At 41.3% G+C, this 22,636-nt stretch overlaps 1 protein-coding gene across 1 annotated transcript in view; it reads left to right on the top strand.

The window, feature by feature from the left end:
- RABGAP1 (RAB GTPase activating protein 1) overlaps window positions 1-22,636 on the top strand; it is a 49,419-nt gene that overhangs the window by 724 nt on the left and 26,059 nt on the right. The window contains exons 2-12 of the mRNA XM_026049508.1: window positions 3,689-3,908; window positions 4,457-4,661; window positions 5,305-5,479; window positions 5,868-6,025; window positions 8,371-8,481; window positions 9,380-9,446; window positions 10,164-10,266; window positions 10,456-10,625; window positions 13,398-13,572; window positions 14,442-14,535; window positions 16,708-16,858. Coding sequence (XP_025905293.1) covers window positions 3,689-3,908; window positions 4,457-4,661; window positions 5,305-5,479; window positions 5,868-6,025; window positions 8,371-8,481; window positions 9,380-9,446; window positions 10,164-10,266; window positions 10,456-10,625; window positions 13,398-13,572; window positions 14,442-14,535; window positions 16,708-16,858 — 1,629 coding nt within the window. The remainder of the gene's footprint in view (window positions 1-3,688; window positions 3,909-4,456; window positions 4,662-5,304; window positions 5,480-5,867; window positions 6,026-8,370; window positions 8,482-9,379; window positions 9,447-10,163; window positions 10,267-10,455; window positions 10,626-13,397; window positions 13,573-14,441; window positions 14,536-16,707; window positions 16,859-22,636) is intronic.

Genomic DNA, 22,636 nt, shown 5'->3' with positions numbered 1-22,636 from the left:
GTATACCAGCAGCTATAAATACTTAAGAATTCAGAATACTCTGCATAGTGGTATATACCTTCTATACATTATTGCTTAAGTTTACCTTCTGTTTATTTTCAAAGTGCTTTACAAAATCCTGCCTACAAGYATGCTGTTCCTCCTGCTGAGGCAAGAACTGCTTTCTAATCATCAGCAACTATAAAGTTAAGTTATGCTGTTGCCTGACTTGGCACTGGCTGCCACAGAGCTTTTGCAGGTCTTAAAGATAAGCTTCTTCATGAATTTGGTGCCAGACGAGCATAGTCCTTGAGCAGAGTGATTCACCTTGAGCTTTTCCGTATCCCTCGTTGGAGAGTTTGTTGTGTTTCCTTATTGGCAGCAGTTGGAATGATTAATGGCAACGGGGCCCGTCAGATAAGCTGGCAGTGCCCAGCCTACAGTCTCTTACACAGGAGTTTCCTTTTAACCTTCTGCTTAAGGAGGTATGAATTACCAGTGATAGACCTGGAGGATAGAACTGTCCCTTAAGGACAGAAATCATCTTTTGCTAATGATCCCTGGAAGAAGCAAGAGCTCTCCAGCGTGCAGCTTTGCTGATGGCTGTTTAGGTTGCAGGAGTCAACTGGAGCAGCCGACTACTGTGTCACTGAGCTGCTTATCTCTGAACGGGTAAGTGGAGTTGTGAAGGCTGTCGGAGGTGTGCTGAAGTGCGGGCACAGCAGTAGCTAAAAGTGCCTAAGTAGTGTAACGAAAATTGATTTAGTAGTGCAAAATGAGAACCAAGGTTATGCGTTTCCTAGGGGTAATATTAGAAGTTTTTTAATTTTTTTTTTCTATTCAGGAGGAGGAATTGCTTTTGTAGGTGTGACTTGAATAGTTTGTATATGTCAAAACCCGTTTGCTATGGTTTGTGTAGCAAAGAAAGCAGAAGGGAAGTGTGGGATGGCAATGGAGCAGAGGCTGCTGCTGTGTTTACCCCCCAAAGCRGCCTGTGGCCTCGGGCACTGCCTGAGCCCGGTGTGAGCAGCGCGGGGAGTCGGGGGGTTTCTTTGCTGAGCGGTGCCGGCTGCAAAACCTGCAGCTCGGATATAAGGCTCTCATTGCGAGTTCTGTGATGGGCTGTAGTCTAAGCAGCAGAGATCTGGGCTGAACTGATGCGTGTTTTCAATCTCTGATGCTGTTGTAAAAATAGTTCTAAAGAAGACTATATACTATTCAAAAGTTGAGTAGAATTAATCTTCAGTTTTATGACTTTGCTAGGACTATGAGAAAAGCAACAGAGATCCTCCAGTCCAAAAGCAGATTTGATGTTCCTCTACAAATCTTTTTTTTTTTTTTTTTGAGGATGGTCTGGAAAGTTTTCTGGAGGGGATTTTTTTTAAATTACTTTTTAAATGGGAGGTTTTGGTTTTGAGTGTTTAGTATTTACTAGGAAAGGAACTACCCTATTAGCTTTGCTGCTATGGACTTTGCTTCTTTGCCTCTTAAAATACATGCTAACAGATGATGGTTTTGTTTATCTTTATGTAAAAATTAAATATTTGACTAGATCCAGCCAATACTTTGAAGTTGTCTCCTGTTGCTCTTAGCTAACATCACATTTTACGTAAACTCTTCCTCTCTGTTTTTAGTCTCACTGTAACAAAGTCCACTTGTGTTTTACCTGTTCCTGCTACTTTTAGGAATTCTTTTATCTTAATCATTGGCATCAGCCAGCCAATGCATATGAGATGAGGATTTTTGCCACAATTAATTTTAACTTCGTTTCCTGTAAAATGGAAGTTACTGTAGTATTCTTTAGCGTTTTTTAATGTCCAGGCCTTAATGGGGCTGTTAGGACATTATAATTAATTCATTATACCTTGTGGAAAAATGTGTAAACTGTGTACACTAAAGTAACATGTAGCATCTTTCATCATCATTGTTGAGGAAAGCTCTAATAAATCTAGATAGTAAACTCGATTCTGTAAGGGATTATGTCTTTGCGCACCCCGGACTTGTGCAAGTTTTTTTAATTGCCTCTCTGATTGAGTCATACAAATGAATGTGAGCACTCCTGAGGGGGAAATGCAAATCTGCAGCTTTTGGTAACTAGCTGCAGGTTGTTGCAGCTTCTGTGCATGTACAGCCGAGCAAGTTCTGTTCTATTGATGGCAAATGGTACCAGATAACACATGAACGTATTTTCACATGTATTAGAAAGGTAGTTTCTATTCAAACTTGAATTTCTAGAGCATTGTTTGTGTATGTATATGTGTATATATACATATATATACACACACTATATATATATAAAATATATATATTATATATATATAATTATATATATTATATATATTATATATATATATATTATATATATATATATATAATATATATATATATATAATATATATATATATATATAAACATACACCACATCTTTTATACCTCCTGACTCTAGCTTCCTGTGTGCTTGCTGGTTTCTCCTTTTTCTGTGAATTTCACTTTTTGTGTGCAAAGAGCAGGTATCTGTGACTTTTCTTGTTTTAGTTTATTATACTACATAAGCCCTAGGTCACAATTTTCTGTTCTTTGTTAATATTCTCCTATGTTAAACTGTTATTTTTCACAAGAAAACTAATATGCAGTTTACATCTTTAATGCAACCTAGGTAGAGACTAAAGGTTCAGATAATTACTTTGTCAGTGGGGCCTGAGYATGAAAGAGAGAAGATAGTTGATAAAATTAATGGTTTTCCACTTTTCTTGAGCTAAGAAGTTTGTGTTTGGAAGTGGGAGGGAAGTGGTCATATGTCAGAATTCCCACCCGACAGAGAGGCTGCTAAGGAATCTCGCTGACTCCAGTCCTCAGACACTTCCAGTGGAAGTGCACATAAAAATAGTTTTACTTTCATAGTAGATTTCAGTTATTTCATTTATTTTCAAGGCTGCTCAGTGTGTATGGAAGTGTTTTATTACCTGTTCCAGAGTTACTTGAGCAAGCTCAAACGTACTTCAGGTTGCTTTATTTAGCTTTTAAGCCCATTAACCCCATTGCTTCAGGTGCTTTCAAAGATGGTCTAATGGCCTACTCTGGGATACTGGTTGTGAGGCAGGTGGAATTTATTTCAATACTGAGGTTGTAAAACAATAAATAATGTTTTAATCATCTTCCTAGTTTAAGACCATTTAAGGTTGCTGGAGGCTTCCATCCCTACAAATTCAGGCTGTAGATGAATGTTAAGAAGAAAAATAGCAGTATTCTTCTCAGCGTGACAGCATAATCCTGTTCCATATTCTTCTTTTCCTATGAAATCTTGCTATTTTACTCATGAAACATATAACATTTCATTGTATTTCACTTCCTGYTACTGTTTACTGTAGACCGCTGTGCTTTGGACTTCTGTTACTTTGCTGTGGAATAAGCTAGTGTCTGCAGTCTGTAATTATGGACTAGCTTTAAAGGAATCTCTTAGCTTTTCACAGCGCTGGAGAGTTCCTGCTTTGAGGAAAYCCTTTATCAGGTTTAACTATGGGGGATATAATCTGTTCTGATATACATTTGCACTCCACAGTTTGTATTAAGATTACAGTTGTAACTGGATTAAACTTGTTAGCTACTATTTTGATTGGCAGAAGAAACTCTGACTGACTTTGTGCATGAGAGTGTTTTTTCTGCATTTGAACAGTCTTTTTTGTATCCCAACTCTGTTTGTGGCTCTTAGATTGTGGGGAATGGAAGCGAACAGGAGCTGCAGAAGGAACTTGAAGACGTGCTGATGGATCCACCCATTGAAGATCAGCCAAGTGACCGGGAACATGCCGAAGGAGATGGGGAAGAACCTGTTGTCCTTGAGGCTTCAGCATCCTCTACAATTAACCCAGTGTCGGTGGCAGGACTTCAGAAACCAGAAATGAGTTTGCCAGTCAAGCCATCGCAGGGAGGTTAGAAAAAAATGGGGAATATCTCATAGTACTTTCTAAACTAGCTTTATCTAGGGAAAGGAAGAATAATTYTGGTATGTCTATTCTCCTTTCCCTATTTTTCTCATCATCATCACCTAGAGAGTAAGCTGCAGGTTATGCAATGTAGGAGTTAACATATGCTGATTTGTTGTCTTTTCTGAAAATACTTGCCATTAGTTTTGAGCTGTGCATTCTGCACAAATACATGATTGCTTGCCTACCTGTGTAAAATATGAGTCTTTTTAGCTTATTCATGCATCTTACTGCAGTGGTGAAAATTGGTGCACCTTTATCCTTTCCTTTAGGAAGGAAACCCTGTGGYATGAGTTAACTGTAGAGTTTGGATAACTGCATTGCGCTCTCAACTGGGGTGTACTCTAGTATTTTGACCTGTTGTTTCTAACATTTTTCTTATTCCCATCTTGCTTATAAAGAGACTATGCTCCTAGTGTCAAGTCTGTCTATAGTTATTTACACATTTGTACTTTGTCTTGCTTCTCGTGTTGTACCTTGGTGGCTTACGCTAGGCTGTGAGGARTTGAGCCCCTTTACACCGATGACAGACGAGGACAGCGTGATGTTTAGCAAGCTCACCTACCTAGGCTGTGCCTCAGTGAATGCTCCGCGGAGCGAAGTGGAAGCCCTCAGAATGATGTCGATCTTACGAAGCCAGTGCCAGGATTCTTTAGATGTGACTCTGTCAGTGCCTAATGTCTCCGAAGGAACAGTGAGGTATGAAGCTCATTCAGCTCTACCCTGTGACTTTGTGCATTTCATCTTAATTCCACCTACCAAAAAAGGAGATAAACCCCGYTTTGTTGGGAGGCTGGGGATGGGGCATGAGCAACTTGACATTTYTTTTAGTGGAAGAATTGGATAAAGTGGGTATAAGGATGTCTGAGAAAAGTGATGATTTTAATTTCTTTATTAAAGACATTTAATGCTCAAGCGTCGTCATCAAATATTATTATGAGCCAAACTGCCTAAAATGCAATGGTGGGAATTCGTTTTTTAGGGCTGGAAAGTAGTGGTTGTGCAAGACTTAACAATCATGAGTTTCCTGGGATGCTGAGGGTTGCTGACTTAAATCTGCTAGTGTAGCTATTTGAAGATTAAGCTTTGAAAACTATGGGAAATTATTGGTCGAAGTGTGTTGCCTTGTACATGTTTAGACTTCTCAAATTAAATAGAATTCTTCTAGTCAAGCTTTGTAGTAAATGGTAATCAGGGGTTCGTATCTTGTAGTGTGCTTTCTCCAGCAGATGTGAAGTCTTTCAGGCTTGCAAATTAATAGCTGGCTAAAGTAATTCTCCTAAAGCTGCACACTTTTTTTTCTCTTCTCTTCCTCTCTCTGTTTCTCTTTCTCTTTTAACAGACTCTTAGACCCTCAGTCAAACTCAGAAATAGAAAATTATCCAATCTATAAAATCCTTTTCTGTGTACGAGGGCATGATGGAACCCCTGAAAGTGATTGCTTTGCTTTCACTGAAAGCCACTACAATGCAGAACTCTTCAGGATTCATGTCTTCCGATGTGAAATCCAAGAGGCTGTAAGTTTAATCTTTTTTTTTTTTTTTTTTTTTTAAATTTTTTTTTTTTTATGGTAACTACATTTTAGATGCAAAAGTTGTTACTGAGATAGAAGGGAAATATTTCTTCTTCCAGAAAAAAAAAGTGGTTATTTCATGCCTTTTGGGAGTAAGGGAGTAATCTGCCTCATCACTCTTGTTTTCTACTACAGATTAATAAAACTGTAGAAGTCTTGTCTGTGAAATAGGAACGTGGGTTTATAGCTTATCCTTTAAAGAAGCATATTAAAATGCTAGAACCTCAATCATTTTTACTTCTCGTTCTATTTTTTAGAGAAAACCTAGATAGGCTTTCAGTTCTTGCATTTATATCCATACCTTTCTTTTCTTTGATGCCATGTAAATGCAGGTGAGCCGAATACTTTACAGCTTTGCCACTGCCTTCCGTCGTTCTGCCAAACAAACTCCGCTCTCGGCCATTGCCACCCCACAGACTCCAGATAGTGATATTTTCACCTTCTCAGTGTCTCTGGAAATCAAAGAAGATGACGGGAAAGGTTATTTCAGGTATAGATTCTTCATTTGCTGTATAGAGCATCCGTTTCTGTTGTTGGAAGGTGAGTGAATGGAGAGTGTGGGTCTGAGATGGTTCCTAGATTCCCCTTTTGAAAGTTTCCTACTCATTTTGTTCATTGAACTGAATCTGATGCTGCCTTCCAAGGGCCAGATTGCAGTTTTAAAACTGTATAAAAGCCTGGTTATCTCTGATGTATTCTTTTTCTTCAGAGGTGTGCCTCTGCACGSAACCTGGTGTGAGAAAACCACTTTTTTTGATCAGCAAATTTCTAGATTTTCATGTAAAATATTATTTAAAAATATTTCTTATAATGGTTGATTACTTAAGCATCTGGAGAATTAAAGTGCAATTGAATAGCAAAAGTAATTCAATCTGGAGTCTTTCTTCTGGAAAAAAAATGGAACTGCACAGTCCAAGCTGAAATTTTGTAGGGGAAATTATGYATCTTGAATGACATTATTTGTGTAGAGCTGCAGCCTTCTCTGTCACAGTTCTCGAAATTTGTTCTTTTTTCCTYCATTTCCCCACTTTTTTCTTTCCCCACTCTCAGTGCAGGTGCTAAGGTAAAGGGGGGGTGTTAGTTAGCTTTTCACATTGTGTCAGATGGGACTGTTTTCCAGTATGCCCGTTAGCAGAAAACTTTTTCTAAAAGATGTTCTTTAATTATTGCTAAAAGTGTGTCAGCCTATGTGCAGTGTCCTCAGATGTTTCATRTAACCATTTATAGTGTTCTGTAATTGCTCAAGTGTCTTTATTTCAGTACCGCATGTCTGCCAAATACTCTGACTTGTTGAGCACATTGGCTCGTAGCCAGGACTTCAGAGATGTTTCTCTTCTTGTATTTACATCCAGCTCAAGCTTTATTTAATAATAAAAAAGTCCCATTTAATAATGCAGCATTTATTTAGCATCTTTCACTGTAGACAGTCCAAAGTGCTGCTAAAGTGTTAGAAACTGAAACATAGTTTACCTGAGGGCCTGAGCCTGGAAGATCCCGGGGGATCAGGGCTTGTCGGCAGCAGCACCCCGGGTTGGTGCACGTGGTGAGGGACCAGGTGGAATTTGGCCTTGCTGCCTTGGCACTCCCGCCAGCGTAGCCGGCGCAGCGTGGGGAACGGAGGAGRCTGGCGCAGGACTGGATGCTTCCCTGCTCTGTGGAGGTGGTTCTGCCAGGAGGTGCTGCTCTCGTAGCCAGCTCGAACACGTCAGCACGTCGAACCTCAGCCTTTGCTGTGGCCTAACTCTGAAAGATCCTTTCAGCCCAAAGATGTGGTTGCTTTAGGGGTGGAAAAGGGGCAGTTGTTTAAGAAGCACATACCTGCCTACTCTATCCAAAGCAAAGAAAATTGGGTTTTGTCTTGGACTGTGCAGAATCCTGTCTGTGCTGTATGTGCCATGCAGATGGAGCTGTAGTTGAAATAGCTGTAGCGGTTTGAGGCTGATCTGTGTTTGACCCTTCACGTGCAGCCCCCCTAGTGAGCTAGAAAATCAGAGAATGCTTTTACACAGGCAGTCTCTGATCTTGGTCTTTAATCTTGTAGACCTGATCTCGTCTTATCTACCTTCCCTTGTCTTCCTGGGTCACTGGTAATGCAGCTGCCCCATACTGGGAAAATGGGGTCTGTCTGCAGGCCCTGGCTGTAAGGGTGTCAGTCCCCTGTGCGGCCCCAGCACACGGAGCAGTTACTGACAGGTAGAGGTAGTTTGCAGTTCCCTGGCCTGGCTAAACAACTGCTCTCAGAAGATAAACCTAGTTTTGGTTGGAGGTATTGAACTGTGGATAGTTGTGCACAGCCTACTTTGCAGATCTGAGCGGTCCAATGATAGGTTGTCTGAAATAAAGATTATTTTGATATCTAAGGGAGAAGTGAGTGAGTGAGTAGATGAGGTAAAATTCTCAGTCTAAAGATTGGGTCATCCTCTTGGCTTGTTGGCTTATGTGCTCCAGTAGTCACCTGCCTTGTGAAGGAAGGTGGTACGGGTTCTGGTCAGTAATTGCTTAAATATGTGCATGGTATGTGAGGAATCAGTATAAGAAACTTTCTTCAGATGCTGCTGGAAGTCTTACAAGAATAAGCTACAGAATATGAAAATACAGTAGTGTTTATTTTGAAAATTGTGTCCTTGGTTTTCACCTAATTGTAATAAAATACAATCACCTAATTATATTGCCATTTCTTTCATGTTACTGATTGCAGTGTGCAAGGAAGAAAGATCTTGAGTGCTTTTGTATAAGAAGCTGACTTCACCGAATGTCTGATGCTGTTTTTGATACATGCAAGGAATGCAGATAAATGACACTTTGAGTTTTTTTTCCTTCCCTGGTAAATAACAGCGCAGTTCCCAAAGACAAGGACAGGCAATGCTTTAAACTCCGCCAAGGAATTGATAAGAAGATAGTGATTTACGTTCAACAGACCACTAATAAGGAGCTTGCTATTGAGAGGTAATTTAATATATTTTAAAAAATTCTTTGTTTGTTTAGTTGTGGAGCTGTTTTCTTTGAGGCAACAGGTTAGTAATTGTTCTATGAATACTCTGTTTATACACTTTAAATGTATCTCTCTTTGGGAGTGTTTGTGTGACAGTGGGGAAAATATTCAGTGAATTGTAGAATCATTGCTTGTCTCTCCTGTGTCTGCTTCAAAAGCATCTTATAAAAACTTAGTGCTTTTAGTTTAAATGGTCAATTTGTCTGACATACTAAGACTACAATCAATTGAATTATTTCACATATTTGTTTTTGTCTACTTTCTTTTGCATCTGGAAATATTGTCCTACATGTATTTTAAATCTGAATAGGAGACTAAGACTCCAAATATTTCACTGCTTAGGAATAAACWGAGTTTTTGACCACTGATAGAGTTCAGAGCTGCTTAAACTGCAAAGAAGAAATGCAACTTTTGCCAGTCTTTGAAGTGAAATGCAGGAACTTGAGGCAATGGGGTAAATGAGGAGATGAAGTGGAATACAGCTTTGTGGGCCCAAGATCTGAGAAATAAAATCATGAAAGGCAGGGCSCTGTCCCTGTTCCCAGGGCCCCAAAACCCATATTAGTTGTATATTTTATACTGTTTCTCCAAAGATAACTAAACAACTTTGCAGGGTCCTGTAGGCAGGATAAAATCATAGTATAAACGTGCTGATGAAACTTTGCTTGACATTGTTAGGGGTGGCTTGACATTGTTTTGCTGGATGTGCCTAATACTGATCTCAAATGTCAACATTTGTTAARTTGTTATAGTATTCATGGGTTGCTTATGCTGTATGACAAGGAAAACTTAAACAGGTTTAMATAGGTTTGTTGGAGCAGTAAGTCTGAGTTTTGTTGCCTGGTTTTGCAGATGTTTTGGCCTCCTTCTCAGCCGTGGGAAAGATGTTCGGAGTGGTGACATGCACCTTTTAGATTTGGTAAGATTTTTCTRTAAACAAAATTCAGTAATGATGATGTGTGACCCCAGAACAGATAGGAAAGGTAGAGATGCTCATGCCCACTTGTTCATGTGGGTTGATCCTGCAGCTTATGCTGCTGAGTGTAGCCCTGGGGAACTGGGTTAAATCCCTAGCAGTGAACTGCACCATTCATGTGCATGATTAAAACCTTCTACGTTCAAATACTTTGCCACTCAGGCAGCTGTTTTTCAGATGCTGTAGTACAAACTGAGGCCAAAGGATTGTCTTGAATTTCCCAGAACAATTTTTAAAAGACTTTAAAAATTTTGTTTTCAAACAACAACAACAAAACATAAATTTTGCATTTTGGAGTCCTGTCTAAGTAATTTACTGTGGTCTTACCTAGACCTATGTGAGCTAAAGTTGCTGACAAATAGCTATCTCCAAAATGAGCTATTGATCGCTCTTGAAATCTTGCTAGATAGATGTTCATGCCACTTTCACATTAACAATTGGTATTAATTGGTCTTTTTATAATAGCAGCTAGGAGATCAAAGATTTCATGGGAATTCTTTGCCTCGGAGCTGTCTCTATTATAGGACAACGTAACTGAGACTTCAGATGTTGCCCTTCTCTTGCCAATGCAGTTGCTATTTTATGGGGCTGAGATTCTTCATAATGTACAGTTTGCTGTAATTATATAAACAGAAAAAAATATTATTATCTTGTTCACAGGAGTCCATGGGTAAAAGCTCAGATGGAAAATCATATGTGATCACTGGGAGCTGGAATCAAAAGTCTCCACACTTTCAGTTTGTAAATGAAGAAACACCTAAAGGTATGAACTCTGCCAGGTTTTAGTTCTAGGCAGGGGAAGTGACTGGTGGGGGTTGTGTCCAGTTCTGCTTTTTAAGATGAATCCTGCAAAAAGACTTTGTTTTTACTTTTATTATGGACCTCTGAATTCAGTAAATTTACTGCTAGATAAACAATATCTATAGACAAATTTACTTTCATTTTCCTTTAGATAAAGTACTATTCATGACTACTGCTGTGGATTTGGTCATAACTGAGGTTCAGGAACCTGTTCGATTCATTCTGGAGACTAAAGTCAGAGTTTGCTCACCTAATGAGAGATTATTCTGGCCTTTCAGCAAACGTAGCTCTACAGAAAACTTTTTCCTAAAACTGAAGCAGGTAACAGTTTYATTTATTTGTTTTTGAATTTATGGTTGATTTGTTATTTGTTTGGAGACTTTGAGAAGACAGTTTATGGCACAATGCTGAATAAATACACAAGCCTTGAGGATAAAGATGGATTTTAGTTACTAAGGCCTGTCCTGAAGCSTCTCTTCCTCTGGCCCTGCTGAGAGCAGTGGGAAGAGTTGTGTCATTCTGCACTGCATGTGTGCCAACTGGCTTATACCAAATATCCCTATGTTAGAGAATGTGTATAATTCATGTTTCATCTTTCTTGTGTGTCATTTTGATGTTTTAGCAGAGAAAGAGGGTTAAAGCATTGTTCTGAACTGCGGTTTGATAACTCCAGGGGAATATTTGCACCTATTCCTTTACTCTGAAGTTGACTGATTTGGAGAAGGTCAGAACTTCAGTGTAGTTATTTCTATCTGTAATTGGTAAAGCTTTTACAAATATGACTTTTAGACTTCAGTATTTTGCTTTTGAAGAGGAGTGATGAAATATTATTCAATTTTAGGGAAAAAAAATCTTTCATTATGATAATTGTTGCTGATTGTCCATACTTATTATAAAGAACTGTCCTCATTTCAAAATAAATGTTGACAGTTTTGATGCAATTGCAAAGTTATATGGAGGCTTATGGATTTTTCAGATGAACCTTGAAATAAATAGAACTGAGGATTCATCTGCAGTCCAGGGCTATGATAAGAGTTGGTTGCATAAGGGTTACGTGGGGAGAGTATTTAAAACAAAGGGTTAAGAGCAAAAACCCCTCTGGCCCTTCTGGTGATGTGCTATTTGCTGTGACACAACTCATTATATCCTACCAGTCCAACCATTCTTTTACATGAGCAAAACATTCTGCATCTCCCTGAAGTTAGAGGGGTGGAAAAGAGACTTTTTAGAAAAAAATGAATTTCTAATAAAGTTTTGAAATGCAAGACTGATAAAATGTGATACTTGCCCTACCGGCTTTCACCTTCTCACCTCCATCATCCCACAAACCTGATAATGTCAGGAAGGCAACTTGCCCCTTGCACATAGTTGGAAGCAGAGTTTTCACACGTTTCCAGAATTTTCTGCTGTGGGGAAAAAACCACTCGTAGAATTCTCCAGGCTTAATGATTCTGGGTAGATCCCAACACAGCAAGACTTCCTGCTTATTTCTTGATGCCGCTTACTTTTTAAAGAGAATTGGAATGAAATTGGAAGCTTTTCTGGTTTGTTTTTGTACTTGTGATAAGGTTCTAGTGAACAGTGGCATTAATTCCATGTAGTAACAAAGGTGAAGTTTGGTGGGATTTTTTTTGCCCATGTAAAACTTTAAAATCTACTGAATAGCTGTGTAACTGTTTAGGATACAATTATGAATACACGTTTTGGAAAATTTCCTTCAAAATATAAGGTGGAAAAAAGTCTTCATGGATGAGATCGTTCTTTTTGTTTAGAGCATTTCTGAGGTGGAGCATAGAGATGCTGAGCAGTTAAGGCAGTTCAGCTATAAATATTTTTCCACCTCCAACAGGTGGCTTTTCTGCTTGGTAGTTGAAAGGAAGCTTATCTTGCTTAGCTCATTCTGTATCTTTTSTCTTACTAAATTTGTATGCTTTGGGACTTACCTTAGCTATTTTTTTAACCTTTTTCTCCCATAGGCACTGTCAGGTTATTCAACTTCCAGTGTTTACTTAATGGAAGATTGTCAAAATTCATAGTGGAAGCAACAAATGAAGTGTTGTGCCTGATAAGCCTGGAAGGGAAACCTGTTTCTATAGAGGCATAATCGGGCTATTAAAAATACAGCTGTGTAGAACTGGCTTATCTTACTTGGGCAGTGTTTCTTTTTTTGGAAATAGTGGAAACAGAAGGCTTTTATTTTTGTAGATTGCATTTCGTGATTTAGTCTTTTTAGACTKATCTTGATAGATGCTCCAAGAGATAAAATTGAGCACAGGGAATTTAAGAGAATAATTATAAATGATGTTTCCCTAACGTGTGTGGGGAAAAAAAGTTCAGTTTTCCTGTACTGTATTAAAGTTTTGAAATCACAAATAAGAATCTTCCTTTTACAGGAAATGATGGAATGGTTTTAGGGGTAACCAATGGTGTTGTATCATTGAAAATCAAAGAGGAACCAAGGGCACGTACCAGACCTTGGGACCCAACAGTGTGTTCTGTGTTGTTGCGAGCAGTACACATACCTGTAGATGCCTTGGAAAAATCGCTAAACGCAGTTGTCAGAATGGGAAAATAAGTATGAACGATTTCTATAAGGACTCTCCCTTGGACATGCCAGCATCCCTGGAAAGTTCCCTGGAAAAAAACAGGCCTAATTTTAGAGATTTTTTTCCACTGATGTTTAATTAAAGGCAAAGTTGCTTCATATTCAGGAACCTTTTTTAGCCCTTTTGCAGGATAGGTGCATTCACAGCTTTGACATCCACCCTGTTCATCTCCAGTCCATTTAGAGCAGAGCTGAGCCTACCTATGAATGCAGACGTGCATGGCCTTTCTGTTCTGTCTGTAATATCCATCTGCCTCCTGCATGGAGTGTGCTCACTGTTCCTTTTAGGGTGGGAGGAATGGAAACTTCAAATCAAAGAAGTGCTTGCAGACCTGAGCAATGCATTAAGCACACTACATATTGGAGAATGTGATGAAAATTGTTTTTGATAGCTCTCCCCTTGCAAAAGGAGAAGGTAGAGTCTTACAAAGTAATCCGGATGTTGATACAACTTTTCTCRATAAACTGAATATTCTTTTATTTTCCAGATAAAGCAAAAGGACAGAAAGAATAACTCGGACACGCTATATGAAGTTGTATGTCTAGAAAGTGAATCAGAAAGGGAGAGAAGAAAAACTACAGCAAGCCCCTCTCTTCGTCTGCCTCAGTCTGGGTCACAGGGCTCTATGATTCCTTCTCCTCCTGAGGATGATGAAGAGGAAGGTGAGATGTGGCTTGCTTGTTTGGTATATTTACTATATACCAAACTATTTATATATTTACTATATATTTATTATATACTATACTATATGTGGTATATTTTACCACAGGGTGGTCAGTAAATAGCATTTATGAAACATGCTGAATCTTTTCCAATCAGAATCTGGCCTGTTGGTTTCTTTTTTTTTCTTTTTTTTTTTCTTACTTTAATGCTGTAATTCAGTAACCAGTAACCCTGCATTCCTTGATCAGCCTCTCCCTGCTCTGACACTTCTGTAGCCTGTCTATCCTTTGTTCTACATGAACCTCATGAAGCCTTGCGTATGATATATTTGGAACAATGTGAAAAGAAGCTCTTAAAAATTGGAGATTATTTTGTCTAATTTCTGCCCTTTCCTGAGCAGTTGTCAGCAGATTTGAGAGTAAACACGAGAAGCTGATATTAGTTGGAAATATATGGCAAACATTTTTTCCATATACTTAACCTGAATTTCATACACTGCAGCTTCTCTTTTGCATTTTGTCACGTTACTGCACACTTCCAAAAGGAGCCTGTCTTTTCCTTTTTTATTACCCTTCACTTTAGTAATTGAGTTTTTCTAGTAACCTTCTCCTCTTAAGGCTGAGCAAACCCTCCTCTTGGTTTCTCTTCTTAACCTGCTGCATTAATGTTTTATCTGTTTACCTATTATCATCTTGTATTCTGAAATACCTGGTGAGTTTTTAGCACTTTGTTCAACACACAGGCAGTGCCTTCACAAAAGATTAATTTATTCTTGCCGCACTGATACAGTTAAAGTAATGTTTAAGCTTGCAGAGGTAGAAGAACAGTTGCTGATTCTGTAGTTTCTCCTTTATTCTTCTGTTGGCAGACAATGATGAACCTCTCTTGAGTGGTTCTGGAGACGTTTCCAAAGAGTGTGCAGAAAAAATTCTTGAGACATGGGGAGACTTGCTGTCCAAATGGTAAGTAGCAGAAAAATGCATTCTGAAAATCACAGTTCTGAATATTCTCAGACTTTGCTCCTCCTGCCTGGAGCTGTCGCTAATTCGGGAAGCCACTTGAGATGAGATTAGTGTGGATTTAGTCCTCCTCGATTCCCTGTAATACCCCTTACTCCCCGGCTTCACAATGCCCAGTCTCTTCAGTAGGGCATTTTAAGGATTTTTTGCTTCTGAGCATATGCATTAAAAAAAGATATCTAGAAATTCACTTATGTTGCTTGTTTCTGATGGATATCTTTTGAAACAAAAGTATTATTCTTCTGCATATTTTTTAAAGAAAAATATAATCTCTGAAGTAGAATCAAGAAGTGCATCTTTTCTTTTGTGTTTATTTTGCCTAGATCTCTCCCGTTCTRCTTTAACTTCTATGGAGTTCACAAACAATTTTTCTTCCAGCTGTCGTATCTTAGTTACTGTAACTTAAAAATATGGGAGATCTGTGCATGGATCGCAAAGATGCTCTCCTTCCCTTCAGCTGAAGGAAGATGGATCCAGAGCCTGCCAAGAAGGCATCTTTTTTTTCTGTACAAAATGCCAGTATACTGAGAACAGTGTTTCTTGACTGTCAAGTTGATAATGTGACTGGTTCTTCGTTTCTGAAGGACCTTTCTGTCATTTTGGAATCATCTGAGCAGCTCTAAGAAATCCATGCTGATTATTGCAGAAATCAATTTTATTTTATTATTCTTATTATGTTCCCTTCCCACAAATGGYGACACAAGCCCTGTGTCAGTAGACTGAGCTCATGTGTGCTTYGCTTGGACTCTGGCGTTGACTGTTGCCTCCTCCTTCCTAGTGCTGAAAGCAGGACAGGAGTGTGCAGCAATCAGTAGTCTATATGGAAAATTATCTCTGAGGAGGTGCACAGCAGAGATTAGCTTAAGCTTTGAACTTCAGATGTGGAAATGTATTGAAGAGAAGTCTCAGCCAAGATTCTCTTTAAATTAAGCTTATCATGGTCAAATATTAGTTTTGATTTTTCTGTGCTTATTTAATACTTTTTCAAATAAGTATTCAGTCCAGTTTGTTTCTTGGAAAGTGAACATCAGCAATTCTCACATTTGAGAGAGAGCGAGAGAGAGAGAAGGTTGTGGTTAAAATTRTATATCAACCTTTCACCCCCCTCCCCATGCCTTTTAGGAAGAAATGAGCTCTACACATCTGCTGCAATGAGAAAGTCTCTTTCAACTTGATTTTTTTTTTTTTTGTGACTCTTCCAAAGTCTGAAAAATAATTAAGCCGCATGACAGTTATTGAAAATGTTTTGGCAGCTCTAAGAGGATATGGAGCATTTCTGTGCTAATACTGGCAACAACAACTTTAATATGTATTAAAGGGCTTCCCTCCTTAACAAAAAAATGAGTATTTGCAAGTAAGGATCCTTGAGCTTTTAACGCAAGAGGATTGAAAATCATAAAAATCAGATTCAGGTAGTTTCATGCTAGATTTTTAGAATCTTATAATTAAATTTGTATGGCAATTAAATATGTGATGGTATTTTGTGATATGTTTTATTTTAATAATATTTGGCTCATTTTATAAGTGGTGAGTCACATTTTCTCATTTCAAAATTAGAGTAGTTTGCAAAAATCTAGTAGTCTGTTACTTTAATTTACAGCCTAATACTTCATAGCCATATTCATTAGAATTAATGTTATTCTGATTCGAGGATAAGGCAAAGCAGTTTTACAGAGCTTCACAGAGGATTTCTATGTTTATCTATAATATTTTATATAAATATTCATATATATTTGTATACTGTAGGACAGTAAGTGTAGTTATCASGCAAATACATAATCCTTTTTAAATTTTAAAGCTCAGAGAGAATTCTTTGGATATTACACTGTGTGGAATTTGTCTTTTAATTGTAGTTTTAGCTGTACACTTTTGAGCTGTTCAGTGTTTTTTCACATATGTTTGTATTCTAATCAGATTTAATAAAAATGAAGGAAATAGTTTGGAAAGTGCTTTCCCAAATTGATATCTTTCATAACTTGAATTTGACTTAACGCTGACAACACCAGAGCTATCTGGAAAATTCTATCATTATACATGTTTGCTCTTTCACCTCGGTTGTTGCTTATGTATTTGTGCATTTTTATCTGAATCCTGGTGACCTTCACCCCCACCCAGGCACCTCAATCTGAGCGTGAGGCCAAAGACACTGTCGGCGTTGGTGAGAAGCGGYGTCCCCGAGGCTCTGAGAGGAGAAGTGTGGCAGCTGCTGGCGGGGTGTCATAACAACGATCATCTCGTGGAGAAGTACCGAATTCTCATCACAAAGGTAGGGTGAAGTTTTCTTGTTCTTCACTTTTATTCTTCGCATCCGAAGGAATGGAAATACAGAGATTTCCAAGTGTGCAGTCTCTTGCTGAAAGGTTCAGGAGTGCATCTGAATATAATGAAGCAACCAGCCATTATAATTGAGTCCTCTCTCCAGCAAAACAAAACAAAAAAACAGCATGCAGAATTAGTTGTTGCCTTATCTCTACTTAAAGGAGGCTTTTTTTTTTCCTTTAATATTCCTACTCAGATTATTTCTGGGATAGCATGTTGAAAATTAATGTTCTATTAATCATTTCATCAAGAGATATTCATGGGGCCCATTTCCTTTGCTTCCTTAAGTTTTCTGTATGAAAGCTGAATTTTGCCATATTATCTTAAGGTTGATCCAAGGCTAGTTGATATTGCAGCTTCTGTTTTGGTAGAAGAAGCTTTTTTAGACATGTTTACTCTGGACTTTTTTTTTTTTTGAAAGAAAAAACGTTGTCAATACTGACCTCAGTAACACAGGAAAAGAAAATAAAGATCGTATATGCAATCATCACTCAGTGTCACAAAATGAAATCTCTTCCGTCTTTAGAAACTCAAAATGCTAAGTTGGGATTTGATCATTATCAGTGTGGACAAGCTGTGTTTTATTGCCTTCATCAAATGTGCAGTCTATAAGGGCTATGTTAGAAATGGCTAACAATGTAAGTTTACTACAAGAACAACAGAAATTAATTGTTCACCAGTTAAAAAGCAAAGTGACTGAATCAGCCCTTGTGTATATCTATGTTCTGATGGCATAAATTTGCAAGGAGCAATGAAAGACCTTATTCTGAGAGAAAGAGGGCTGAAATAAAAATTCAGTTTCTGCTGGAATCATGTGGGAAGGATCTTGCATGTTTTAAAAGAATCACGTAAGATTGGCTAAAAATGTTCTGCCATAAATATTTTCACATTCTCTTACTGTAGTAGAGACTTGATCTGAATTCCTGATTATGGCTACATGCGTAGTAGAGCTCTTAAGTCTAATTTATGGTGCATAAATCATACAAATAATGTGGGGGTTGAATGCTCAGGCAGGGAGTGTGTCACAGTTACTCTGGTTGTGTTGTTTTAATTGCCCAGTAAGTAGCCGACCATGTCATCTGTTTCTGCATTTCAATATTTTGGTATCGGAAGGAAAGAAGTCATCTCTGCCACGCACTGCTACGGCCTTTGTGATCTGGAAGGAGACGTATAATTAATTTTTAAATCTATGAAACTTTCCACTCATTTGCAGTTGGCAGAAGCAAAGGGAATAACCTGCGTGTGGTGAGCTGGCAGCCTCAGCACACGCTAGGCAAAGAGCAGGAGTCGACGCGTCCGAGCAAGTCAAGTGTCTGCTCTCCACGTGGGGGCCGGTTGCCGTCGCGTGCGGCACTTGCCTTCCCCGCCCTGGAATGCGCTGCCCTATTCTGTCCATCCCTTGCACAAACTCTGCCCTGGCAAGCTATTTGTATGGTGTAACGGAGAATAACAACTACTGTAGCATGGAGCTGCAGCCCAAGGATTTGCAGGAAAACCTTTGCCCTTCAGTGCAAGCAGGAGATGCACGGAGGCTGTTTGAGCACTCATGATCCAGGGCCTCTTTGCTCTTCATTTCGACCTCTGTTTCTGTAGCTGCATTTGATTTCTGCCAAGCTTTCCTGACCTTCTGTGGCAGACAGCCCCAAATTAATAAGGATCTGTGCTGACAGCTGCTTCAAAGGGTTCTGGCCTCTTTGCAGTGGTTTCTTTCTCCTTGCGAGCAGGCTGGTGGAGGCTGGTGGATGCCGGCTCCCCAGGATCTCTTCTGCTGTTTCATTGCTTTCCTATTGAATTCTGGCACATGCTGCTTGGGGAATCTGTGGTTTTGCTTGCTGTTGCAAGTTAAATGCAAGTTAAATAGTTGCTTGTTTACTGTTGTTGTGTGGCTGCTGAGCTAGTGAAAGGGAAATGTCTTCCCCTGTGTTTTACCTGGGAAGCCTGCATCACCTTTTCTTCTGGAATCTGATTGAGGGATAGGAAGGAGCTTTGAACCCCTGCCTCAGGGTGTGCTCACTGCTCCTGTGGTCATCACAACAGTGTGAATCCATTATTTATTCTTTAGGGCTTAGATAAACACTAGCCGGGTTTGTACACCGCCTTTGTTACTGCGGTAGTGTCTGAGTCTCACCACTGTGGCGCTTCCACAAATTACTTTGGAGAATCTGTGCACCATCTGCATGCAATAATGAAGCTTTTAGCAGCTCCAGATTGCCACAGCCATGGTGGGGAGCGTGGCCAAAAGCCAGCCCAATGAATTAAGGTCATGTCCCTGCTGGGGACAGGAAGACAACTCTAGGTAGAAAGATCTAGACAATCCCAGTGAGAGGCATCTGTTCCTGAGAGGACTTTGGCAGTTGTGGCTATGGCTGATAATCTTCAGGCTCCCAGCCACCCCAAGGAGGAAGAGAGAGAGAGTCACTCCAGGCATTAATAGGTACCTAATGAAAAAATACTTGATGCTTTTGGCAGTCATACTTAGGTAAGAGGGTATTGCTGAATGGAAAGCTTGCAGAGCTAACCACACAGGTTAAAAATAGCATGATATCAAGCTAAATACACAACAGCCACTTTTCAGTCAAGGTTTCTTAGAAGAGGACTAACACAAAGTATCTTGCAGATCAGTGGTGCTCTTTCGAAGTACTGAAAATCTGGGAACGTGGCATTTACAGCAGTGAGGGAAAAACAAAAGCTYTGGAGGGAGGGATGTGCAGGGAAATAAAGCTCTTTGTGTGCGGAAATGAGGTCTGAAGGGAAGAAACATGAACTGCTGCATGAGATAAATACAGTGTATTATGAAAGCCTCGACATGAGGGGTGTCTYGTGGCGCGAACAAAAGCAGCAGTGGCAGGAAGGGTGTCCTGCACTGCTACCCCGCGCTTACGATTTCCAAGAGGAATTTAAAGGCTGACAAGAGGTTAGCGTTGTACGTTTCTTCCTAGCKTCTCACGCAGGACTCTTGCTGTTTACTTTCTCTTTTTCCTACTTTGTTTCCATGACCAGAGGGCTGCAATACACAGAAATTCTACCAGATGCTCCCCTCGGGGATGGTGCAAATTATGCTAATGTTTTACTGAAGACGTAGATTAAAATGTTGTTATTTGACTGAATGTATTGCTTCCTCAGTGGGATAAATGTAATAGTGCTTTAGATGTGGGTGGTTAGCATTTATTTTCCACTTGTCTCACAATCAGATTTTCATGAGAATATCTAAATTGAGAAGAATACATTTAATTTTCTGGAGTATCAAGTGCCACAATTTTGTATGATCAATTGAGATTAAATTTACATACTTCTGTGAATCATGGGATAAATCACATGCAGCAACTTTGCTGACTGGATGGCTAAATCCACAGGTGCCTTGTTTAGTTTTGATCAAGTGGCAATATAATTTTACTATCTTTTATAAGCAGTAGTTCTCTCTTGAATGATTTGTTAAATACCTTTTAGCTTGAGACGAGATTGAGCTGCATTACTGAATAAATTGCTAGAAATATCCATAATACAGAAATATTTTCAGTGGCCTCTACTTGTAATCATTTAGCTGCTGGCAAATGTATGTAAAATACAAAAATACTGTATGTGTTAATGCCTTTTAGAAATGGTGGTTCTTGGTCGGTGGGCTGCCCCCTTGGCCACAGAACTTGGCCCTCGTGCCAGGTTCTGCACGGGGGTTTGTGTCCTCCTTGGGTACCTCCCAGGTGCCATTGATGCCCCCGGGTCCACCTTGCTGCTCGGAGGGCTGTGTCCTGGCTCGGGAGGGCTCAGGGGGACGCTGCGTTGGGTTGTGGTGTATTGAGCCAGGGGGAGGTGGGCGTGAACCCTGAATAAACTTAATACTCTTAAAAAACAGGAAAAACAGAAACTCTTGAAAAAACAGAATTTCACTTAAAGAAAMAAGTAGCACACATATCCCGTCTTTTATATCTGGAAGTATTAAACCGATGTGTAGGAGACAAGTTTGCACGTCTAATAAAAAGAAACATTGCAGGGAGGTTGTTGGCTCTTGCTTTGAGATTTCACAACTGGGTTTTGTTTTGGTCAACCTCAGGATTTCTGATTGTTTKGTTTTCGTGTATCTGAGATGCAATACTTCAAGTTCGATGTGTGTCACTCAAGGTGTTTATAAGGTGGCTGTTTGTGCCTAGGGACCCAAAGCTCTATTTGAACCAACTGGTGTGTAAATCTTTCTGTGCTTTGGAAAGACAGGACATCATTTTGCTAGCAGTAATTCAGCCTTTGTTTGTTTTAGGTATAGCCTCACTACACTTGCTTACATTGAATTCAGAGTTTCTAAGCTTGTTTCCTGGCTACATTTCTAGTACTTCACTGTCCATGAGGAGAAATACCATGAGTTCGAAYGGAAGGACCATTGCAAAGGGCTCTTTTGCGGAAGAAAGATGAGGAAGAAAGATCAAGGTTCAGTGTTTTGCATGAGGAGTCAGCTCTTGCTGTTGTCCAGCCTAGAGTTTTGACCAATGCACAGTTAATTTTATTTCCCCCCTAGTGCAAGTCTCCCACTCGCGGCCTCCCGGCTCCTGTGCCAGGGCTGATCCCGCCTTGGTCGGTACCAGCGGGCGGGAGGTGCGATCGGGGCGCGGGCGGCACCCCAGACCCGCTGTGGTGGGAGCGGGTTCCAGTGCTCAGCCTTGTCGCGACACGGGGCCGCGGGGCCCGGCGGAGGCTGCCCCGGTTAACGCGTCTCGGGTGGGAATTGCAATCCCGGTGCCTCCCTGCGCGCTGGCTCTCCGCGTGCCGTGGGATTTTCCGTTTTGTCGGGTGCTCTCGGAGGCAGCGACACCCGTGGCTTGGGTGCGGGATACGCTGCGGCGGCAGCATCCGAATCGCGGTGGGGAGCGTGCCCCGGCCCCGGGCCGCCCCCCGCGGTGCTGCCCAGCCCAGCCCGCCCCCGCGGGGAAGGGGCTCGCTCGCTGCTGCGGCAGGAGCCGCTCCCCGGAAGGGCTCGTGCCTGGCGCTGGGACCGAGCCCAGCGCCGCCCGGGGCCGGGGCCGGGGCCGGGGCCGGGCAGAGCCGCCCGGGGCTGCGGGCAGAGCTCCCCGCTCGTTGCGGCTGCGGCGCCGGGGGCGGCTCCGGGGCGGGGAGCGGGGGAGGCTGCGGGCCGGGCCCCCCGCGCCGCCCGCCGCGCTCCGCTCCGCTCCGTCCTCCCGCGCCGGCCCCGGCCGAGGATGCCCGCGGCTCGCGGCAGGTAGGTGCGAGCGGGGGCGGCCGCGGCCCGGCGGGAGCGCGAACAAAAGCGGCGGTGCAAGATGGAGCCAGGGAGGAGGGCTGGACCCCTCCCCGGCGCGGCCCGGTGCGGGTCTGCGCCGAGGGGATGGCGGGAGCAGCGAGGAGGTGCCTGGTGCAGGCACGGGCTGCAGCAGGGCGTGGGAAGGGACGCGGTGGAGCAGGGAGCGGTGCCTGCAACGCTTTCCGCTTCTCTCCTGGCAGCTGCTGGGAGGACCCTCGCCCTGTCTCGCTGAAGGCTCTTTCTTCCTCTTCCCCGCTGTCCCTTGTCCCTCCCCAGCGACGCAGCCGCCTCGGGAGGGCTCTACGGGCAGTGCTCTCGCGGCTGCGTGTGGGATGTTGCTGACATGCCGGCTGCCGGGGCCCGGAGCGGCGGCGAGGAGCCGGATTTAAATGGGAATTGTGCTGCAGACAATGGCCAGCCGCCGCGGCTGGAGCGGCCACGGGGACTCGCGCTCCGCTTCTGACATTGCTACGTGCGCGG

This window comes from Nothoprocta perdicaria, unplaced genomic scaffold, assembly GCF_003342845.1.
Source record: "Nothoprocta perdicaria isolate Ctin4 unplaced genomic scaffold, notPer1 scaffold_6, whole genome shotgun sequence".
Taxonomy (NCBI): domain Eukaryota; kingdom Metazoa; phylum Chordata; class Aves; order Tinamiformes; family Tinamidae; genus Nothoprocta; species Nothoprocta perdicaria.
This window is presented reverse-complemented; position numbering and strand designations above follow the sequence as displayed.